The following is a 22,991-nucleotide window of genomic DNA, read 5'->3' as shown; positions in this document are numbered from 1 at the left end:
TTTGTTGAAAATGCAATAAAAATATCTTTAAAAAAAAAAAAAAAAAGTGAATATTTTGATGAATCACATACAGAAGGCTGAATTTTAGATGCCATTTACCAACCACAAAGAGACAACTGTTTTATGCCATTGCATGTTTAAATATGGAAAAGAAAATACAGGTATCAAAAATAATTTATTTCCCATGAATATATTTATAGTATCCTATAGATCTGAATAAACTACATCAGTTTCTAAACTCCCCAAAATAAAACACACATACATAAAAAACAGTAGACTTACTTATTTCTCTGGCCACTTGGTCTAGCTTGTCTGGGGATCTGCTGACAAGAACAATATTCATCCTGCGCCTTGCTAACTGAAGAGACAAAATGACACAGTGAGCAGTTCAATCACTAATATTTAACTCGTTTTTAGAACAGCTTTAGTATAGCATGACCTTTGACCATCTTGTTTACCATAGTAAAGCTAACAGTGAACTAATCGGTTAGTGTGTGGTGATGTTGCTGTACTGATTAGCACTGGGCATACCTACTCTCTGCCCCCAAACATGCCCCCAGAGCAAAAAGTTAAAAGTATTTATTTAGCACAAGGGAAGCACGTGCCAACCTGAGCGTGCCCCACGTTAGTGGATTTTAACCTGCAGTAAGCACATAATAGTACTTACCGCAGCTTAGTAAAAGGGCCCCACATAATGGAGCATCACATATCATGACAAGGAACATGCAAAAGGCATATCCATTTTCTCCATTCAAAACGTTTGTCATCATCTACCCTGGACCTAAGGTCAACCAACATCAGGGCGGAACTAGCAAACTAATTATAACATAAGAACATAAGAGTAGCCATACTGGGTCAGACCAATGGTTCATCTAGCCCAGTATCCTGTTTTCCAAACAGTGGCCAAATCAGGTCACAAGTACCTGGCAGAAACCTAAATCATGGCAACACTCCATACTACAAATCCTTGAGCAAGCAGTTGCTTCCCATGTCTGTCTCAATAGAAGACTATGGACTTTTCCTCCAGGAATTTGTCCAAACCGTTTTTAAACCCAGACACACTAACCGCTGTTACCACCTTCTCCGGCAAAGAGTTCCAGAGCTTAACTATTCGTTGAGTGAAAAATTATTTCCTCCTACTTGTTTTAAAAGTATTTCCATATAACTTTGAGTATTCCCTAGTCTTTGTACTTTTGGAACGAGTAAAAAAAAAAAAAATTTGATTTACTTCTACTTGTTCTATACCACTCAGGATTTTGTAGAGCTCAATTATATCTCCCCTCATCCATCTCTTTTCCAAGCTGAATAGCACTAACCTCTTTAGCCTTTCCTCATATGAGAGGAGTTCCATCCCCTTTATAATTTTAGTCGCTCTTCTTTGAACCTTTTCTAATTCTGCTAGTTCTAAACATCCTGTAGATATCAACATACAAGGAATCATATGCTGATGACAACACTGCCAAAAATAGAGGGGAACATCAGCCACCACATATGCTGACATCACCAAGAGAAAAATAAGTCATATGTAGTTGTCTCTGTGTCAGGTAATTTCTACTTATTTTAGTAGAGAGGTGTGGTATGAAATACTTATTTTAGTTAAATACTTTTAAACGCTCAGTACACTACCTTCTACCAAAATCATTAAAATACAGACAAAAATCATACTATGTAACAGAGGCAGAGGCAATACTCCTTGGTTCTTATGAACTAATCTACTTTCTTCCTATTGAAGGTTACATATTCGCCACTACTAATGAAGTATTCACAATGAAATATATTATGCCATTATGAGCAGGCCATCTACATTGATACAATTGCATTCCCTTATTAATTTATGAGATACTGGCCAATAGGACACATTATAATATCTGATAAACCATACCTCCGTTTTAAACATCCTATCTCCCCCTAGGTGACATCAACTGATGTTCCTGACAGTTGTTAAAAGACTTTTTATTGAATCGTTATTCAAAGATGATGTACACAAGCTTTCAAGACAACATTGCCCTTTTGTGTTCTGAAGTGACAACAAAAACTGGCATCAGAAGCAGAGGTACATTTATGAAAAAGCAAAAACACACAAGTGTAAACAACCATTTTAAACAGAGTGAACTAATCTCTATATTCACGATTAAATGAGGCTATGAGTGAAGAGGCTATGAGTGAAGCAGCACAGCAGACTGGCTTTCCAATAGTATTTCACAGCATAGTTAATACTATTGGAAAGCCAGTCTGCTGTGCTGCGGTTGGAGTTGATTCCCCCTTCTCCTCTGAACTTTCTTGTACACCATGGACCAGATTTGAGTTACGCATGTTAAATTGGGTGTGCACCCAATTTAACGAATGTAACGTAACAAGCCAATCTGTGTTGATAATTGGGTGATTACCAATCACAACTAATTAGCAATAATTAGGATTTACATGCCCATCACATGTGCGTGTAAATCCTAACGTATGTACATATTTGAGGTCATAGATAGGGGTGTTTCTGAGGTGTTCCCAAATGTTATGCACATTGATATAAGCATGCACATAGCAGGCCTAATTGCAGGTACCTACAGTTAGATGCAGTATATACCTAAACATGATTCTATAAAGGATGCACACTCTATATAGAATTGCACATTAAATTTTTGGTGTCGATTTTTAGGTGCTACTTATAGAATATACCCCTACGTGTGTCCTGGGTTCCTCCTTCTCCTTCTGCCATTCTTCAACTGATCAGCTCACCTCTCGACTCAGCCCTGTCTTTCAGACTGGCATGTAGGAGGTCTGTCATCTCACATCTTCCATCTGTGAATTCCACAGCAACCTGGAACCTAAACTCTTGCCCCTCAGGGATCACTTCTGTTCTTTAACATCTATTATAAACTCATTAGGTAGAGAATTACTGAGACTGGTACAATTAGGTACTATTTACTCTTATGCGGATGACATTCTAGTCTTTAACATATAGTAAGTGACGGCTGATAAAGACCTGTACAGTTCATCCAGTCTGCCCAACAAGATAAACTCAATATGAGATGATTTAGCCCCACTTTCCCACAGTTAAGGAGAACATTTACCTCCATTGTCTTCAGGTAATTTCCTTTCTATCTATGGAGCCTCAGATCAATAGCCTGATGAGGAAAACTTTCTTCAAGCCTAAACAATTAAGACCTATTAGATCTTATTTTATTGAGGAACATATTAGGCTGCTGGTCTAGGAACTGATCCTTCTTCTATTAAGAGTACTGTAATGCTCTATATTTAGAGATATTAACACTCTCCCTTAATCAACTTTAGCAGAATACAGCTGCCAGGCTAATTTAGCATGCTCAAAGATATGACAGAGTTACTCCATTACTTCTTAAACTACACTGGCTGTTCAAGAGAACTCTTTTTTAAAACTTTATTTATTGAATGTCAAAAAGAAAGGAACAATAAAATCATATCACAGAGCAAAATCCATGAAAGAAACTATAGACCAAAAACAAGATCATATCATTGGGAGCACATGGTACTTAATCCAAAATACATAAACACAAATGACATCTTATACTTAACCAGTATACACTTAAATGATGCAAAATCGATACCCTTTTAAATCTATCTCTTACCTATGTCACTAAACTGAAAATTCTTTACTTAACAGAAAACTTTCCAGATTTTCTGGATCCAAGAAATATAATTAACACCTGGAAATGTGGTCAGACACTTGCATGGGAACGTCAAAAAGAAAGAAGCCCCCAGTACAAGCAGATGTGGTTTCAATTCTAAAAATCATTTCCTCTTAACCTGAGTAACCATGTGAGAACTGTATTTAAAGTTCAATGAAGGTTCTTCAAGATACTATCAGGCCAGGCTCCTGATTATTTATCTAGATTGATAGCTTTCCCAGTTAATGTAAGCTCATCTTGCTTTAAGTGATCACAATTGTATTGTTTTCCTACTGTAAAGGTAAAGTGTGTTCCAAAATCTTCTTTTCCATGCCAGGCAGTTTCTATCCGGAATAAGCTAAAACTTAGTATTTTAAAAATCCTTGATGTCTGTACATTTTAAATGTTATAATGTTAAGGGATTGTAAATTTTTTAAAATTGCGCAAGATAAGACAAATTGGACCTAAATAGGTATTTGGCAAGTTATACATTTCTAGATTAGATATGTAAATCCAACATATCTAGGGCCTATGTGAACATCCTGGGCGAGTGCTAGGTATATAATTGCTGCTTTGCGAGTGTTTTTTTTTTAAGGAAGAAAAATAAGTCTTACCTCTAAAGCATAGGCTTTTCCAATTCCATCAGTTGCTCCTGTAACAACTAAATAAAAAGGTAAAAATATACTAAATTAAAATCAGTTCTTAATTTAGTAGTCTCAGACAAACTACATATATATGTAATATAGATCATACCTATTTTGACATTTTTCAAACAACTCAAGTAAACTCCAAGATAACTCAATGTTTCACTTTTATGATACCCAAGAAACCAATTAGCATGAGTGCATACTCCTAGGGGAAAGATCAGGTAACTACTGTAGTCTCCAATGTCAATCTTTCTGAACAACAAACTGCCAGTAGAATTCAGATAAAAGCACAATAACACTGCATTAGAAGCAAGTGGATTCAAACCCTACACCAGAAACTGAATTCAAAGTCAGCACTAGGAGTATTATATAGAATTTGAATAATATTGCACTATTAGAGGAAATCAAGTACAGGATCAACCTATTCAATATATTAATGCTATAGTAATTGCATGCTTGAACTACTCTCCAAGCAAGAAAAAAAGGTGGGAGGGGGTCCTCACAATTTCCACAAAAAGTCAAATAGAAACAAGGGTGAAAGTGAGAAGAGTTCCAAACAAGGAATAAGAGCATCCAAGAGTTTATTTGCCAAATTATGCTGACACAAAGACCCCACACAAGATTTTCACAGAGACAACTGGTAGCCATGCCTTTCAGCGCATATTGTTCCAACATTTCATGTTTTTTTCCCATTTAAATACTCTGCGAAGCTGACTTTATTTGAACTGTTACGGCCTCTGAGGAAGGCTTTGTGCCAAAACATGGCCTGTGTAGGGTCTTTGCGTCAGCATAATTTAGCAAATAAACTCTTGGATGCTCTTATTCCTTGCTTGCCTTGGTCATTGGAAACTCTCCTCACTTCCACCCTTGTTGGTTCTGCTTGAATTACTCTAACATCCTGAGAACATTCATGATAGATCAATGATACACATGCTTTATACAGAATATACATATTATACAATTAGCTATCATAAAAATACATAAATACAATGAATTGCAAAAAAAACACACTTGCATATTTTTCATGTTCTACTGAGTAGAGGAATAGTCTAAGGGTAAGTGCAGTGGCCTGGGACCAGGTTCCATTCTTGTGACTTTGGGCAAGTCACATGGAGGGGCATTTTCAATATGATGTCTAAATCCGGTTTTGGACATTTTGCGGAAAACGTCCACAAATTCAGTAGCAAATACAAACATTTTCAACCAGTAAAATGTCCGACTTGTTTAAAAAAATGGCCATTTGCTAGATATTTTTGTACACGGTGCCATTTTTGAAAAATAAACGTCCGGGAAAAATGCATAAAAACAGGCCACTAGGATGTATTTGGGGGGGGGGGGGGGGGGCATCATTCAGCAGAGCAGTGGGGCATCCTAGGAGGCACTTCAGTGGACTTAATTTTATTTATTTTGACATTTATACCCCATATTATCCCGAACATACTCAAGTTCAATGTGGCTAACAGTAAATAAACAGACAAGGTTTACAAAGCCATAATCAAAATATCAAATATAGACCATTGACGGCCAGTTGCAATCTAAGATACTCCATCAATAGATAGAAACCTCTCAAAGAGGTGAGTTTTCGGTCTTTTGTGAAATACCAAGAAATCAGGCTGAACCTTGATTGCCATTAGCAGAAAATTCCAGCACTTAGCACCCTGGTATCTAAAGTCAGTAGAGTGAACTGACTTATAACATATTCTCTTGCAATCTGGAAGATAAAAGCCTACGGTAGTCTCTAGAACCAGAGGTTATATTACATAGGGGAATAGTTATTAAGGGCTACATGTAATCGGTGTCATAGCATATAATGTCTGAAAGACAAAAACACAATTTAAAAATAAACCTGGCTTTAATGGGCAACCAGTGCAGCTTGCATAATAATGGAGTGGCTCTACCAAAACATGATACCTTGATGTCAAGCCTAGCTGCAGTATTTTGGGGCATTTGCAGCCTTTTTAGGATACCCTCCTTACACCCAGAATAGATGGAACTGCAGTAATCAAACCGAGTTAAAACCAAGGACTGAACTAGCAGTCTAAAGATGTCAGGCGAGAAATATGATCCGATTTTCCTCAGCTCCCAAGCAGACCTCACATAAAAGGTCCAGACTCCCAGATACACATCTCAGTAAATCCACCAAAACTTTAATGTACCCAACTGTACACCACGTCCTTATGTCTGCAGGTGTCACCTATATCTAGGTACAGTAGGGTTTTGGAGGGTTCAATTTCCATCACAAGTGTAACAGAGTGTGATAAAGGCCAGGGTCCCCTTCTCTACAGTGCACTACACCAATCACTGCTCTAATAGGACTGGCCATAACTTCTGAAGCTGTCATACAGACTGGTATCTACTGTTTCTTTCACATATTTGGGGGTGGGACGGGTTCAGTGACCACTAGGGGAGTAAATGGAGGGGGGGGGGGGGTCATGTCTTAATCTGTCTAGTGGTATTTTGGTCATTTAGGGCACCTTTTGTAACTTAGTCATGTTCGAAACAGGTTTAGGCCAAAATGTCTAACTTTTATCACCGGATGTTTTTGCTTTGTTCCATTATGGCAGAAAAATGTCCATGTTTTGGGAATGTCCAAATCCTGTCCCCAACACACAGGATGCATTTCATATGAACAGAATAGAAAACAGTCTTAAACATGGGTTTCAAAAATTGTGATTTGGATATTTTGGCAAAAAAAAAAATCCATCTGCCACTCTGTCGCTCTTTGGATGTTTTTCTGTTTTGAAAATGAGCCCCTTAATCCTCCATTGCCACAGGTACAAAATACGTACCTGAATATGTAAACCACTTTGATTGTAAACACAGAAAGGCAATTATCAAGTCCCAACCCCTTTCCACCAAAAGAATATAATTTAAGGTGCAATAAAGTAGGAGTTTCAATGATCTACACAACATACTCTGCACTTTCAACATGAAAGAACAATTAGAGACAATCGAAAGACTGTAAACCTCACACCCGTGGTAAAGATGATAGGTAAAGTCAACAAGGTCATAATCTACATGAAGGAACCAAATATGGATAATACAGAGATATCAGCTCCAATACTGTGTGACAAAAATGATCAATGATAGAATCCTACCAACAAAGAGATATAATCAGAAAAAAAAAAAGAAAAATGGAGAAAGGTACCACCACCACCTATTTGGAAAAAGCACACTGAAGGAAAAATAAAACTAGTGTGTAGAGGTGTCCCTAACAGAGAACCACCTCAAAGGATCATGTCCCTCCAAGGGTCCTCCCCCTCCTTGGTCTCCAGAGATTGGGTGGGGTGGCATCTCCCAGGGCCCATTTCTGCTTCCTCCTATATTATCTCGGGGGTGGGCTGGTCCTGGCAGGCTGTTCAGCAGTTGGAGGGTGCCCTGTGTGTGTAGAAGGTTTGCAATTGAGTCAACACATCCTACATGACTTGCATAGTGGATGCAGCTGGCATTCGAGAGGCAGGGACATGAACAACTGGGGGGCAGTTGTTACTTGGGGACATCTCTGAAATGTAGCATTGAGATGACATAGAAGGGAACTGCAGAGGCAATGATATCAGAGCTGTTTGTCCCCTGAGACGGCAGTCTGGTTATCGACATGCAGGATGGGTTCTAGCCCTGCTGGAGGGCCCTGCGTGAGAAGGCACTGGCTGGTAGGTAATATGACACTGCACTGTTGCATGGATGGGGTTACTGTTACCAGGATATGGGTATATCCATGCCTGTGTGTCCTACAGCTGGGTTGGAGATGGCAGGGGACCCTGTTGGATCTGCCTGTCCTTCTGGCCACCTCTGCTGGGGCCCCCAGGAGAAAAGCAGTTTACAGACATCAAGGTGGGAAACCTAGGTTTGGGGCATCTATCTGTGGGATACTGATGCTAGCTGTTTTAGGGCCCTCACTGATGGCAGTGGCTGCACATCACCAATGACTCATGCCTATACTTTGGTGGTGCCCGGGGGAGGGAAAGTGTACACACAGGTGGGAGTTTCAATAAGTGGGGGGTTAGGGGTCCACTACAATGTGGAGATTTCACAGCTTCCAGCTTGGGTCCTGAAGGATGTCTTGCAGCACAGCATGCCAACCTTTGGAGCAGACAATGCTATATCCAATAAGTATGGGTTAGGGAGCATGAGAGATCATCCATTTGGGGGGCAACTGGTGCTTTGACAGCCCTCTGTTGCCAGTGTATTGTCCTCCTTGAACACCCCTTTGTCAGATATATATTTAGCATAGGGGTTAGGGCTGTATGCAGGGCATGTGGATTTGATTCCCACTGTGGGTGTTTGAGGTTAATGTTTTATTTCCCCTGAAATAGCAGCAGCAATGTGCTAGGTAGGTGTGTGTGACACGCTGGGCACTTTTATACTGCTTGGAGGAGGACGCTGTCCAAAGGGATTCCCTCCTCCCCCCCTTACTTTCCATGTTATTTCATAGGTTGGTTGCAACACATTCTAGTACATATTGTAGGTACACTTTAGCTAAGGTAGTTGCATACTCAGACCTTGATCAGGGCCAGAGACGTTATAGGGGTGCTATGCCTGTGGTACTTATGTTAGGCCCTGAGGCATTCCCTCATGCACTGGAATAGGGTAGGGTCTTCTCACCAGACGTGTCTTACCAGCGCCGGAATGACAAGATACCGGTGTATCCCGAAGCATCTGCAAAACCCAAGTTGGTGGAGACAGAGTTCAAGTGATAGGCCTTCTTGGCATCACATATGTTATTTTTGACATGTTGTACAATGCTCCTCACACACCCTATGACAACTGGAAACAGAAAGATATTTGTGGGGGGGGAAGGGAGTGGAAGTGGTTTGTCTGCATTACACAGGCACAGGTATTGTGTGAGCTAGGGTGGCATGCTGACCTTTTGTTGGATGGGCAGTGGGGTAAAGCAAATGTGTCTGAGTGTCGCAGTGTACTTTAGTGACCTGCTGCCAACATTTCCATCAGTATGTAGATGCAGGCCAGGATGCTGGGAGATGGGGGGAGGTCCAGATATGTGCAGTCCCTCATTTTAGCATTGGTTAGTGGAGGTGGGCCCCATAATTGTCATTGGATTTTCTGTACATTCTGATTTCAATTACTTTTGTGCTCTCTTATGAAAAAGCAGTAACATGTATTGCAACAAAGGTACCTCAGTTACCCTGCCTACGTATGTATGGTGTTTGAACATGAATAGTGCTGTGATCCCCTGGGGGGAGGGGGCAATGCTGCACTAACCTTGCCAGGGTGCCTCTGATGGTTCTCCATGCCCTCATAGAGATGTTGTTTGGGGGGGGGGGGGGGGAAGGGAGAAAGGTGGTAATTAAATATTTGTATTTTGTGCCTAAGACACAGTAGAACCTGAAGTTCTGTCTCTGTGACAGTGAAATTTGGCTCCCTCTGCAGAGATATGACCGTGGCCATTGAAGAACGTTCCTCTACGTGCAATTATATATGCAAGTTTTGCATGCGGCGGGAACGTCCCGCCATTGCTGTGGACATTTGCTCAATGCAGGGACCAGTTCTGCATTGCATGTTTGATGTAGTGTATTTTCAATTGGCTGAAACGTTCATCTCCAAACATCTATGATGCTTGCGGTGCATCCTCTTTCAAAAGATGTTTTTTTTATTTTTTAGTGTATTTTTGAATATCGGAAAACATTTTTTTCTTCCATTATATACTTGCGCTTTTACACATTTTCCGAGAAAAGTTTATTTCGCCATTTGAGCATCACATTGAAAATGCCCCTCTAAATATGCTAGTGTTTAATCATGAAGAAGTAGAAGCTGTGCAAAGTGCCAGATAAACTCTGGCCACCTAGATAGGCAGACTGGATGGACCATGCAGGTCTTTACCTGCCAACATTTCCAATTTTACTATGTAATAAATTTGAGAGATTGATATAGTCCACATACCCTGGGCTTAAGAGTGAGGTTCATTAGTGTCATGGTAATCACAAAACTTGGAGACATTCTTATTTTATTAAGTCTTGGTATACCGCCAAATCTACAGCAGGTCAAGGTGCTGAACAGCATATAAAATAACAAGACAGAATAGAAATACAAACAGGAAAGCACAAATGCTCTAGGTATATCACAACCACTCACAGGTACTCTAAGTCAAACTGGAACCCTGAGCTGTTACCCCCAAAAGCCTGTTAAAAACTTTCAAAGCCTTAAATTTCTTATAAGAGGCTTTAGCCTAAAGGGAAACAGGAAGCCAATTTCAAAAAGTAGGTGTGATACATAAAAAGGCACACTCTCTTGTACTAGGTGAGCCATAGCAGGAGCAGGAACAGACAATCTATAATCAGTAGCAGACTGGAGAGATCACCCAGGCACATAAAAATGGATTAAAGTCACCAAATAAGATGGATTTCATACATTCACAGTCTTATTGCTAAAGTAAGAATTGTAAACATTATCCTAAAGTAGACTGGAAGCCAGTGGTAATGGACAAATAGAAGGTGTCACATGATCATATTGCAACAAATCAATCGCTGAATTTTGTAGTGTTTGCAGAGTAGCAACAAAGCCGAGGATAGGCCACATTGCCATAATTCAACCGAGACAGCAGCAGTGTATGCAATGCTCCCTAAAAAAAGTCCGAAATGGGAAAAAAAAAAGACAATGGAGAACAAAAAACTCTTTCCTTCACGAGACTGAAAATCTGATATTTAGAAGACAACCTAAAATCAATAACTACCCCTAGGATACTTAAAATAATACAAAACTGGCAACGAACAGCCAAACAAAACAGGAGTTACTGTAGGATGCAACACATGACCAGAAATCCAAACACCTTAGGGTAAAATTCTAAGTAGCTTCTAAAAATCGCCACTGATGTGAAGCACTTTGCACGATTCTAACGAGTATGCTCCCTTTATAGATTCCTACTTAGCACTAAAGGTGTGCCTAACTGTAGGCAGCTGCAATTAGGCCTGCTACATGTAGACCTAAATAGTGGTGCCTAAGTTAGGCGCACTTTGGTGTGATTCTGTATCAATGCGCATAAAATCTGTGAATGCTCCCCAACCACACCCACAAATTGTTATACGTGATAGGATTTTGGTGCAATCCGTTATAGAATCGGATATGCATCTAAATCCTAATTACTACTACTACTACTTATTAGTTCTATAGCGCTACTAGACGTACGCAGCGCTGAACACTTGAACATGAAGAGACAGTCCCTGCTCGACAGAGCTTACAATCTAATTAGGACAGACAAACAGGACAAACAAGAGATAAGGGAATATTAAAGTGAGGATGATAAAATAAGGGTTCTGAACAAGTGAACAAGAGTTAGGAGTTAAAAGCAGCATCAAAAAGGTGGGCTTTTAGCTTAGATTTGAAGACGGCCAGAGATGGAGCTTGACACCGGCTCAGGAAGTCTATTCCAGGCATAAGGTGCAGCAAGATAAAAGGAACGGAGTCTGGAGTTAGCAGTGGAGGAGAAGGATGCAGATAAGAGAGATTTACCCAGTGAACGGAGTTCCCGGGGAGGAATGTAGGGAGAGATGAGGGTGGAGAGGTACTGAGGAGCTGCAGAGTGAATGCACTTATAGGTCAATAAGAGGAGTTTGAACTGTATGCGGAAATGGATAGGAAGCCAGTGAAGTGACTTGAGGAGAGGGCTAATATGAGCATAACGACACTGGCGGAATATTAGTCGTGCAGCAGAATTTTGAACAGATTGAAGAGGAGAGAGATGGCTAAGTGGGAGACCTGTGAGAAGCAAGTTGCAATAGTCTAAGCGAGAGGTGATAAGAGTGTGGATGAGGGTTCTGGTAGTGTGCTCAGAAAGGAAAGGGCGAATTTTGGTGATATTATAGAGAAAAACGACAGGTTTTAGCAGTCTGTTGAATATGTGCAGAGAAGGAGAGGGAGGAGTCGAAGATGACCCCAAGGTTACGAGCTGATGAGACAGGAAGGATAAGAGTGTTATCCACAGAAATAGAGAATGGGGGAGGAGGAGAGGTTGGTTTAGGGGGAAAGATAAGACGCTCAGTCTTGGTCATGTTTAGTTTCAGATGGCGCTGAGACATCCAGGCAGCAATGTCAGACAGGCAGGCTGATACTTTGGCCTGGATTTTGGCTGAGATTTCTGGTGTGGAGAGGTAGATCTGGGAGTCATCAGTGTAAAGATGATACTGAAAACCATGGGGTGAGATCAGAGTACCAAGGGAAGAAGTATAGATGGAGAAAAAGAGAGGTCCCAGGACAGATTCCTGAGGTACACCAACTGACAGTGGGATAGAAGTAGAAGAGGATCCGCTTGAGTATACACTAAAGGTACGCTGGGAGAGATAAGAAGAAAACCAGGAAAGAACAGAGCCCTGAAATACAAGTGAGGACAGCGTATCAAGGAGTAGGCTGTGATCAACAGTGTCAAAAGCAGCAGATAGATCGAGAACTATGAGGATAGAATAGAGATCTTTGGATCTGGCCAGGAACAGATCATTGGAGACTTTAGCAAGAGCTGTTTCAGTTGAATGAAGGAGGCGAAAGCCAGATTGAAGTGGATCATGAATAGCTTGAAATGAAGGCAACGGCGGTGAACAGCACGTTCAAGTATCTTGGATAGGAAAGGGAGGAGGGAGATGGGGCGATAGTTGGAAGGACAGGTAGGGTCCAATGAAGGTTTTTTAAGGAGTGGTGTGACTATGGCATGTTTGAAGGCATCAGGAATAGTCCCAGTGGACAGTGAAAGATTGAGGATATGACAGATAAACGGGATGACAGTAGGAGAGATAGTGTTAAGTAGATGGGTAGGAATAGGATCAGAGGAACAGGTAGTTAGTTTCGAGGAGGAAAGAAGATGTGTAGTTTCCTCTTCAGTGATTTCAGAAAAGGAAGAAAAGGAGGCAGGGGTTGGAGGGTTGAGAGAATGGACTAAGGGAAGGAGAAGTGCAGGTGACCTGGTTGAGAATTCAAGTTTAATCTTGTGAACCTTATCATGAAAGAACTCAGCCAGAGTCTGGGGGGAAAGTGAAGGGGGGGGGGGGGGGGGTTGGAGGTGAAGGCACTTTGAGGAGAGAGTTCAGTGTGGCAAAGAGAAGACGAGGGTTTGAGCCAAGAGAATTTGTCAACTGGATGTAATAGTCCTGTTTGGCAAGAAAAAGAGCAGACGAAGGAGGTCAGCAAGAATTTGAAATGTATGAAGTCAGCATGGACACGGGATTTCAGCCAAAGGCATTCGGCAGAGCGGGCACAGGAACGTAGGTAGCGGATTCTAGAGGTCAGCCAAGGTTGTGGTTTGGTATGTTTTACAGAACAGGGAATGAGAGCAGCGAGAGTATCCAGAGCAGAGGAGAGAATAGTATTATAGGAAGAGACAGCCTCATTGACAGACTTGGATAGCATAGTGGTAGAGAAGAGATTTGTAACATTGGAGGACAGAGTAGAAGGGTCAATAGCCTGAAGATTCCTAAATGTATTGGTTAAGATTGGACGGGATTGGGGAGGAGGGTGTTTAAGTGTGAAAGTTATCAGATGGTCAGAGAGGGGAAGAGTTGAGGCACAGAAACTGGAGAGTGAGCAGTTTGAGGAGAGGATAAGATCAATACAGTAGCCATTCTGGTGAGTGGGGGCAGTGGAGCACAGTTGAAGATTGAAAGAGGATGTTAAAGCAAGAAACTGCGAAGCATAAGAGTCAGAGGGATCATTAGCATGAATGTTAAAATCCCCAAGAATGAGCGGAGATGAAGGTTCAAGAAAGAAGGAAAGCCAAGCATCAAAGTCAGTGAGAAAGGAAGAAAAGTACTTATCAGGGGGTCGATAAACGACTGCTACTCAAAAAGTCCAGAATCGGCGAGACAGGAGCCCGCAGGGGTTTGATCACTTTGGAAGCACACCAGACTTCAAACTGGCGCCAAATCCTGGCATAAGCCACGGAAGTGGAACGCTTGCGGGCTTGCAGGAGAGTAGTAATTACTTTATTGGAATAGCCTCTGCCTCTCAATTGCGCCCTCTCAATCGCCAGGCCATAAGACCAAATCGGCCGGCGTCCTCCATGGTCACCGGACCCTGTGACAACAGGTTGGGAACCAGAGGTAACTGAAGGGGATCCTCTACGAGCATCTGTCGGAGGTCCACATACCAAGGCCTCCTGGGCCAATCCGGGGCGACGAGAACCACTTCTCCTGGATGCAGCTGAATCCGCAGGAACACTCGCCCTATCAAGGGCCACAGAGGGAACAGTAGGCCCAGAGGCCAGGGTTGAGCCAAGGCATCCAACCCCGCCGCGCGAAGATCTCTCCGTCTGCTGAAGCAGCACGGGACTTTGGCATTGGTGCTTGTCGCCATTAGATCCATCACGGGCTTGCCCCACTTGGCACATATCTGCAGGAACACTTCGTCTGCAAGTTCCCACTCCGCTGGATCGATCTGATGCCTGCTTAGATAATCGGCTTGCACGTTGCTCTGACCTGCAATGTGAGCTGCCGACAGAAACTGTAGATGCAGCTCGGCCCAGTGGCAAATTTGTTCGGCCTGTGCGGCTAGAGCTCTGCACCGAGTGCCGCGTTGTCGATTTATGTAGGCCATTGCTGTCGTGTTGTCCGACATCACTCTGACAGCCAATCCTTCCAGGGTCACTTGAAAGGCCAGAAGCGCCTGAAACACCGCTTTCAACTCTAGGCGGTTGATGGACCACTCCGACTCCTCGGGTGTCCATAGACCCTGGGCATGCTTCCCCTTGCAATGTGCGCCCCAGCCTTTCAGACTGGCATCTGTCACCACTAGGCACCAATCGGGGAGCGCCAACGGCATTCCTCACCGCAGCATGCTGTCTGAGAGCCACCACTCCATGCTGAGTCGGGCCGCAGGGAGCCAAGAGAGACTGCATTGATAATCCTGAGATACTGGAGACCATCTTTGGAGTAGAGCATACTGTAGCGGTCTCAGGTGCGCTCCCGCCCAGGGCACCAGTTCCATGGTGGCCGTCATCGATCCAAGCAGCTGGACAATGTCCCAAGCTCGCGGGCGGGGCATCCTCAGGAGCAGACGGACCTGATTCTGAAGCTTGCACCGCCTTTGCTCGGGTAGGTACACATACCCCGAGGCTGTGTCGAACCTGACCCCAAAATATTCTAGAGACTGCGAGGGGGTCAGGTGACTTTTGGCCAAATTGACGACCCAGCCCAGAGAGTGAAGTACTGAGACCACTCTGGCTGTTACATGATGACTCTCTGCAGCAGAGTTTGCTCGAATGAGCCAGTCGTCCAGGTACGGGTGAACCCAAATACCCTCTCGCCTTAGAAAGGCAGCTACTACCACCATAACCTTCGAAAAGGTGCGGGGAGCTGTGCGAGGCCAAAAGGCAAGGCCCAGAACTGGAAATGCTTTCCCATCACCGCAAACCTCAGAAACTTCTGGTGCGGGGGCCAAATTGGAATGTTCAAGTAAGCTTCTTTCAGGTCCAGAGACGTGAGAAACTCTCCTGGCTGTACAGCCGCAATGACGGAGCGCAGGGTTTCCATGTGAAAATGCCGCACTCTCAGGGACTTGTTTAATTCTTTTAAGTCCAGAATAGGGCAAAAAGACCCTCCTTTTCGCGGCACCACAAAGTAGATGGAGTAGCGGCCGCAGCCGTGTTCGGCGGGAGGTACCGGGGACACGGCCCCTATCTGAATCAGACCTTGTAAAGTCTCCTCTACCGCCGCCCGTTTGGCGGCAGAACCGCATCTGGACTCCACAAACACGTCTCTTACAGGGGCGTCGAATTCTATTTTGTAACCGTCTCTGATCAGGTCCAAGACCCACTGATCTGAGGAAATGTTGGCCCACTCTTCGGCAAAGAGGAGAGGGCCGGCGCACCATCATTGAGAGGGTCGCCCCGGAACTCCAGGCCTTGAGCCAGTGGAACGTTTGTCCGAGCGAAAGGAGTTCCTCTGCTGAAAACGGGCACGAGAAGTGAACCCAGCAGAATGCCCCGGGCGGTACCTTTGAGCTTCACGGAAGCGAGGTCTGTAAGAGGAGTGGACCGCCGCACCCTTAGACGAAGGCCGAGGCCTATCTTCGGGCAAGCGCTGGGGTTTAGCCTCACCCAGGCCCTTCACAATTTTCTCCAACTCCTCACCAAACAGGAGAAGGCCTTGAAAGGGCAACTTCACCAACCTTTGCTTAGAGGCCATGTCCGTCGCCCAATACCGTAGTCAAAGAAGACGGTGAGCCGCCACTGCTACTGCCATGTGTTTAGCCGAAGCTCTGACAATATAATAAAGGGCGTCAGCAAGAAAGCACAAGGCCGACTCCATCCGCGAAGCCACATCTGAAAAGGGCTCCGCTCCATCACCGGGCTGTTCCACTGCCTGTTGCAACCAAGCCAGGCAGGCTCTAGCAGCATAACAACTGCATGCAGACGCCCGAATAGTGAGACCTGCAATTTCAAATGACTGTTTAAGTGCTGATTCCAGTCTACGGTTTTGAATATCCTTCAGGGCAACACCTCCTTCAACAGGGAGGGTAGTTCTCTTTGTCATAGCTGTGACTAGGGCATCCACTTTAGGCATAGCAAAGCGAGCCATATGCTCCTCACTCAGAGGGTATAATTGCCCCATAGCCCTGGAAACTTTCAAAGGTCCCTCGGGGTCAGCCCATTGAGCCGAAATAAGCTCTTGGATGGAGTCATGCAAAGGAAAGGCTTGAGCAGGCTTTTTGGTACTAGCCATCCTACGATTCACAGAGGAGGCTGTGCCACTGGCAGGGTCCTCAATAGAGAGAGCCTGCAGGGCATCAGAAATAAGCGCTGGCAGCTCATCACGGTGGAAAATCCTCACCGTGGAGGGATCGCCCAGATCCTGAGTCACTTCTGCACCAGACTCTGGCTCCTCAGACCATGAAGGCCTGCCAGAGTCCTCCGAATCCTCGCAGCCCAACCACGGGGGGGGGGGGGGGGGGAAATGGAGGTGCAGCACTCTCTGAAGGGGAATGAGCCCTTCTGCACTTCATATCCTGCCAATTATCAGGGAATAACACCTCAGAGGGCATACCCAGGCTAGAATCCACCGGGGGGGGGGGGGGGGGGGGGCATTAGAAGAGGCCCATGCCGGGCTTTGTGGGAGAGCTCTTTTAAGCATGTATGCTTTATGCATTAAGACAAAATCTGGGGAGAAAAGCTCACCCTGGGCACCCGGATCTCTGCCGGGGCTAGTAGCTCCCATATCAACCTCACTCCGAGACCTCCCTCCCCCGGGCTCAGGACTCTCCATCTCAGCGGAGGTCGCGCCACATGGTAAATTCAAAATGGCGTCCGCTGCCAGCTCAGAGCGTGAAGAATCGTCGCTCGCCATGCTCGGGCCGGCTCTAACGTCTGTACAGCACAATTTACAGAGCCCCGCTGCTGCTCTGCGCTTGCCACACTTGAAACAGCGCTTTACTGTCTCCGCAGCCATCACCGAAAACGGCGGTAAAATTCAAAATGGCGGTTCGCCCCAAAATCGCCCCGATCACGGGCCCACCCCGGAGGAGTCAGAAAACACTCTTACCTCACTGGACCGAGTATCACAGCTCCGGTCCCACAGAAAAAGGCAAGGAAAAACCTCTGTTCCTTTTTTTTTTTTTTTAACACTGTGAGGAAAGCAGAGGTAAATAGAACTCCGGAGGCTCAGGTGAGTGAGAAAGGCAGGGAAAGGGCGAACCTATATGCCTGCATCCACTGTTGGTGGGGAAGGACAGGGAAAGCTAAGCAATGTGTCCACATCCACGGAGGTATGGGTAAGGCAGGGAAAAGCCGAACCTATGTGCCTTTAAAGTGCAGCTGCTATAGCCTCCAACACCCCTGCTAACAACTGGCAAAAGCACAGGAGCAACCGCCAGGCATATTTTAGATGGAGCTCGAAGAAGCTGCAGCCACTCTGCTAGGGGAGATAGAGAATACTGAAGAGAGGCAGTGGAGCAAGCTGGTATGAGGCACTGAAAAAAGTGTGCTGTCTATCTCCCTCTGCTGGTTGATGGACACAACCCAACTGTAAAGGCTGCATCTGCTTGATGACAAGGAATCACTACTCCCTGCCCCCGTCATTGTGAGACACACACACAATATCACAAAAACACAGATACCCAGTACGCCCCACCCTCTATCACTTACACCCACACACACACAAACTCTCACTGTGACACACACACAGACACACTCTCTCACACACACAAACTACCTCAATGACACACATGATCTTTCACTCTGACACACAACCACCGCCCCCCCTCCACCACAAAAACCCACTAAAAAACAAATCACACACACATACACTGATGTGCAACATGCACAGTCACTCTCCCTCTATATCACCCCTGCAACAATAACACCCTCAAAGCCACCCGCCTCTTCCTCACACTTCGCCAGCACGGGGCATCCCCCCAACCCCCCCCCCCCCCCCCCAAAACCAAAACAAAAAAACCCCACACTACAGCAGCACACTAATATGAACCAGCAACAACACGGCCAAACCCCTCCCCACCCCTCAACAAATCCTGACCCCCCTCCAAGCCCCCTGCCACACACACACAGTTCAACACCCCCTGCCCCCCCAACAGCCACAATACCACAAAAACACAGACACTAGCACCCAACCTCCCAGTCTGCCCCACCCTCACCCCCACTAACATTATTGCACACACACTGATACTCATCCCCACATTCCAACTTAGCCCCACCCACTTTCACTTCCACACACACACACAATCTATCTTTGTGACACACATGATCTTTGTCTCTCACACACACAACCACTGCCCCCTCCCAAAAACCACACCCAAAAAACACTCAAACACACATACACTGATGCACAACATGGAGAGATGGACACTCACTGCCTCCCCCACCACACCCTCACAGTTCACCACCCCCACCCCCTATTCCCCCCTCAAGACATTTTGAGACACAAACACAAAATCACACAAACACAGACACTAACCCCCAACCTCCCAGTCAACACAACCTTCACTCAATTTCACACACACATGAACTACCTCTGTGACACACTCACAGCCACACACGCAGTGATGCCGCCTCACAGATCACCACACACGCCCCCTACCCACACATCATCTCTCTCACATATACTCCTTCCCATGCATCACTCTCAGACACACACAAACTCACTTCATGTAACTGCCAAACGTTATGTCTCCTAACAGAGTCCTAAAAAAAAAATTCAATACATGACAACTGTAACACTGACCATTTCATTTCTAGCAGAACACTGGACACACAGAAAACAACTGTGCCACCAAATGCACAAGGTACGAGGAAACACACCTCTAAACTAAAAGGACAGACACTTTGAACCACAGTACGGAGATAACACACCCTCACAATCTCTAATCCCAGGTATACAGCTTGGTGAACAAGAGTCTGTGTATCGCACACATACGCTCTCACACTCTGTCTCATACACACTCTCTCTCTCACACACACAGTGTACCTATGTGAAACACACTCCCTCACAGTCAGTGTCTCACATATGCATTCGCACACACTCTCAAACACACACACTCTCATTCTCACACACACTCTCTCTCTCACAGACACACACACACACTCGCACATTCACTCTCTCTCTCTCTCACACAAGCTCTCTCACATACACTCTCTCAAACATACACACTCGAGGAAAACCTTGCTAGTGCCCGTTTCATTTGTGTCAGAAACGGGCCTTATTTACTAGTTTAAAATAAATCGGAGAAAATATTTCTTCACTCAACGTGTAATTCTCTGGAATTCGTTGCCACAGAAAGTGGTAAAAAGCAGTTACCTTAGCAGGGTTTAAAAAAAGTTTGGATAATTTTCTAAAAGAAAGGTCCATAAGCCATTATTAAGATGGACTTGATGAAAATCCACTGCTTATTTCTAGGATAAGCAGCATAAAATCTGTTTTACTGTTTTGGGATCTTGCCAGATACTTGTGATCTGGATTGGCCACTGTTGGAAATAGGACACTGAGTTGATGGACCTTCAATCTGTCCCAGTATAGCAACGTTTATGTTCTTATATTGAGATGTGGTCTTTCACTGTTCCAAGTGAAGATTAAGGCAATAAAAATGGAAACATTTACTCCCATCGTACACCAAAAATTAGCTTTGAAAACCAAGAGCCCTGCAAATAGACAAGGCACACCAAAAATACTACCAAAAATACTTGCTCACATGGAGATTTTGTAAAACCTTTTCCCTGTGTAAAGCACATTTTGCAAATGGACGAGACCCTTATAAAACTGTGCAGACATATACACAAATTAAAAGTAGGCACCTGGAAAGAATGCACCTATTTTTATGCAGTCTGTAAATAGGGATCCCCATAGGTGTAATTTCAGCAGAGCTATAAAGTATATATTTTATAAAATATGCACATTTGAGAGTTAAATGAAATGACTAAACCTCTATAACTTGTTTAAATGAAGATATTGTAGTGAATAAAAACGAAAAGTGCTTGAAACTTGCTCTTACTGCATGTATTTTACTCTTGCACAGAGTCACTACCATTCGCCACACATCTGCCAATCAATAGACAAGTTTATGAAAGCTATCACGAAAGAAATGCACATCTTGTCTCTTCAACCAGTTGCTCACATCCTTTCCAATTCTTCATTCAAAAGTTGAGCAGATGCCCCTGAAGGTATTCCTTCAACCACTAAGTCTGGACTGTATGGCTGATTGGAGTATTTATTTTATTTATTTGTTGCATTTGTATCCCACATTTTCCCACCTATTTGCAGGCATAACGTCGGAGAAGTGTTACAGGCTCCAGGGTAAACAAATACAAGGTGATGTTGTGTTAGGATAGGTTCATGTGGTAGGACCACATAAAAGACTCGTTCAGCGGAAGAGTTGTGTAATGTCCGTTACGATCTTTAGTGATGTTGTGTCGCAGGGATCAGTCATTTATATTGGATCTGTAGGGTGTGCCTTTTTAAACAGGTGAGGTTTTAGTGTTTTTCTGAAGTGCAAGTGGTCGTACGTAGTTTTCAATGCTTTTGGCAGTGCATTCCACAGTTGTGCGCTGATGTAGGAAAAACTGGATGCGTAGGTTGATTTATATTTGAGTCCTTTGCATCGTGGGTAGTGTAGATTTAGGTACGAACTTGTTGATTCAGATGTATTTCTGGTTGGTATGTCGATCAGGTCTGTCATGTATCCCGGTGCATCACCGTAGATAATTTTGTGAACCATAGTACAGATTTTGAAGGCAATGTGTTCTTTGATTGGAAGCCAGTGGTTTTTCGCGGAGGGGTTTTGCGCTTTCAAATCGTGTTTTTCTGAAGATGAGTCTTGCTGCCATGTTTTGCGTGGTCTGAAGTTTCTTTATGGTTTGTTCTTTGCATCCCGCATAGATTCCATTGCAATAGTCTAGATGGCTTAGTACCATTGATTGTTTCAGGCTGCGAAAGGTTTCCCTCGGGAAGAATTGTTTCACACGTTTGAGTTTCCACATTGAGTAGAACATTTTCTTTGTTGTGGATTTTACTTGGCTCTCTAGTGTTGCGGTCCATTTTAACACTTATAAGACTTATCTTCGCTATTGCCTCTGTGGAGTTTAGTGCTATGTGAGGCCTAGTGTCTTGTTGCAACAATATTTCTTTCTTGTGCTTCCAAACTTTTCTCAATCATTCTTTCAAAGTTTTCAAGGGTGCACTAATGCTTTGAATGGTCCCCTGATCATTCCTTATGAATTTGTCAGCCTTCCTCATGTGAGACTCATCTGTTGCTGTCACGGGTCATCCACTTTGTTTTTGATCACACAAATCAACCTTTCAAAAGTCCATAATCTTTACATTGTTTGGCCCAGTGAAGCACAGTACTCCTCACCATAAACAACCTGCATGCAGTAGTGAATTTCAACTGGAGGGACTCCTTTAATAGTCAGAAATTCTATCATGGCATGTTGCTTAAATCGCACCAAACTTTCACTGAATGCTTCCCATTTCACATGTAGTAGCAAAAGAGCCTCTTCACATAGATACCTTTTGCCAACTGAGGTGAAGGAAAAGATTTCAAAGAACAAGTGCTGCCATCTGTTGATGAATTATAGAGGTGGAGGCATTACATTTCATTTAATCCCCATACATACATAGAAAACATATACCTTTTTCAGAGCAAGTATAAAATGTGTGTTCTACTAAGACTGGATCAGAGTGCCTATTTTTATAAAGGCACATAGGGGCCTATGTTGCCATTATAAAACATATATTCAATGTCCAAAATAGGTGAACTTATATACCAATATACCAAAGAAAGCACCCAATGCTGTGTGCAAGTGTTATGTAAAATATTCTCTCTCTGTATATATATACAGTGGGGGAAATAAGTATTTGATCCCTTGCTGATTTTGTAAGTTTGCCCACTGACAAAGACATGAGCAGCCCATAATTGAAGGGTAGGTTATTGGTAACAGTGAGAGATAGCACATCACAAATTAAATCCGGAAAATCACATTGTGGAAAGTATATGAATTTATTTGCATTCTGCAGAGGGAAATAAGTATTTGATCCCCCACCAACCAGTAAGAGATCTGGCCCCTACAGACCAGGTAGATGCTCCAAATCAACTCGTTACCTGCATGACAGACAGCTGTCGGCAATGGTCACCTGTATGAAAGACACCTGTCCACAGACTCAGTGAATCAGTCAGACTCTAACCTCTACAAAATGGCCAAGAGCAAGGAGCTGTCTAAGGATGTCAGGGACAAGATCATACACCTGCACAAGGCTGGAATGGGCTACAA

The 22,991-nt window shown here is 43.9% G+C and overlaps 1 protein-coding gene across 1 annotated transcript in view; it reads right to left on the bottom strand.

The window, feature by feature from the left end:
* Positions 1-22,991, bottom strand: part of HSD17B12 (hydroxysteroid 17-beta dehydrogenase 12) — a 342,292-nt gene that overhangs the window by 229,619 nt on the left and 89,682 nt on the right. The window contains exons 2-3 of the mRNA XM_030200806.1: positions 4,253-4,299; positions 283-358 (exon numbers count right to left, since the gene is read on the bottom strand). Coding sequence (XP_030056666.1) covers positions 283-358; positions 4,253-4,299 — 123 coding nt within the window. The remainder of the gene's footprint in view (positions 1-282; positions 359-4,252; positions 4,300-22,991) is intronic.

This window comes from Microcaecilia unicolor, chromosome 4, assembly GCF_901765095.1.
Source record: "Microcaecilia unicolor chromosome 4, aMicUni1.1, whole genome shotgun sequence".
NCBI lineage: Eukaryota > Metazoa > Chordata > Amphibia > Gymnophiona > Siphonopidae > Microcaecilia > Microcaecilia unicolor.
This window is presented reverse-complemented; position numbering and strand designations above follow the sequence as displayed.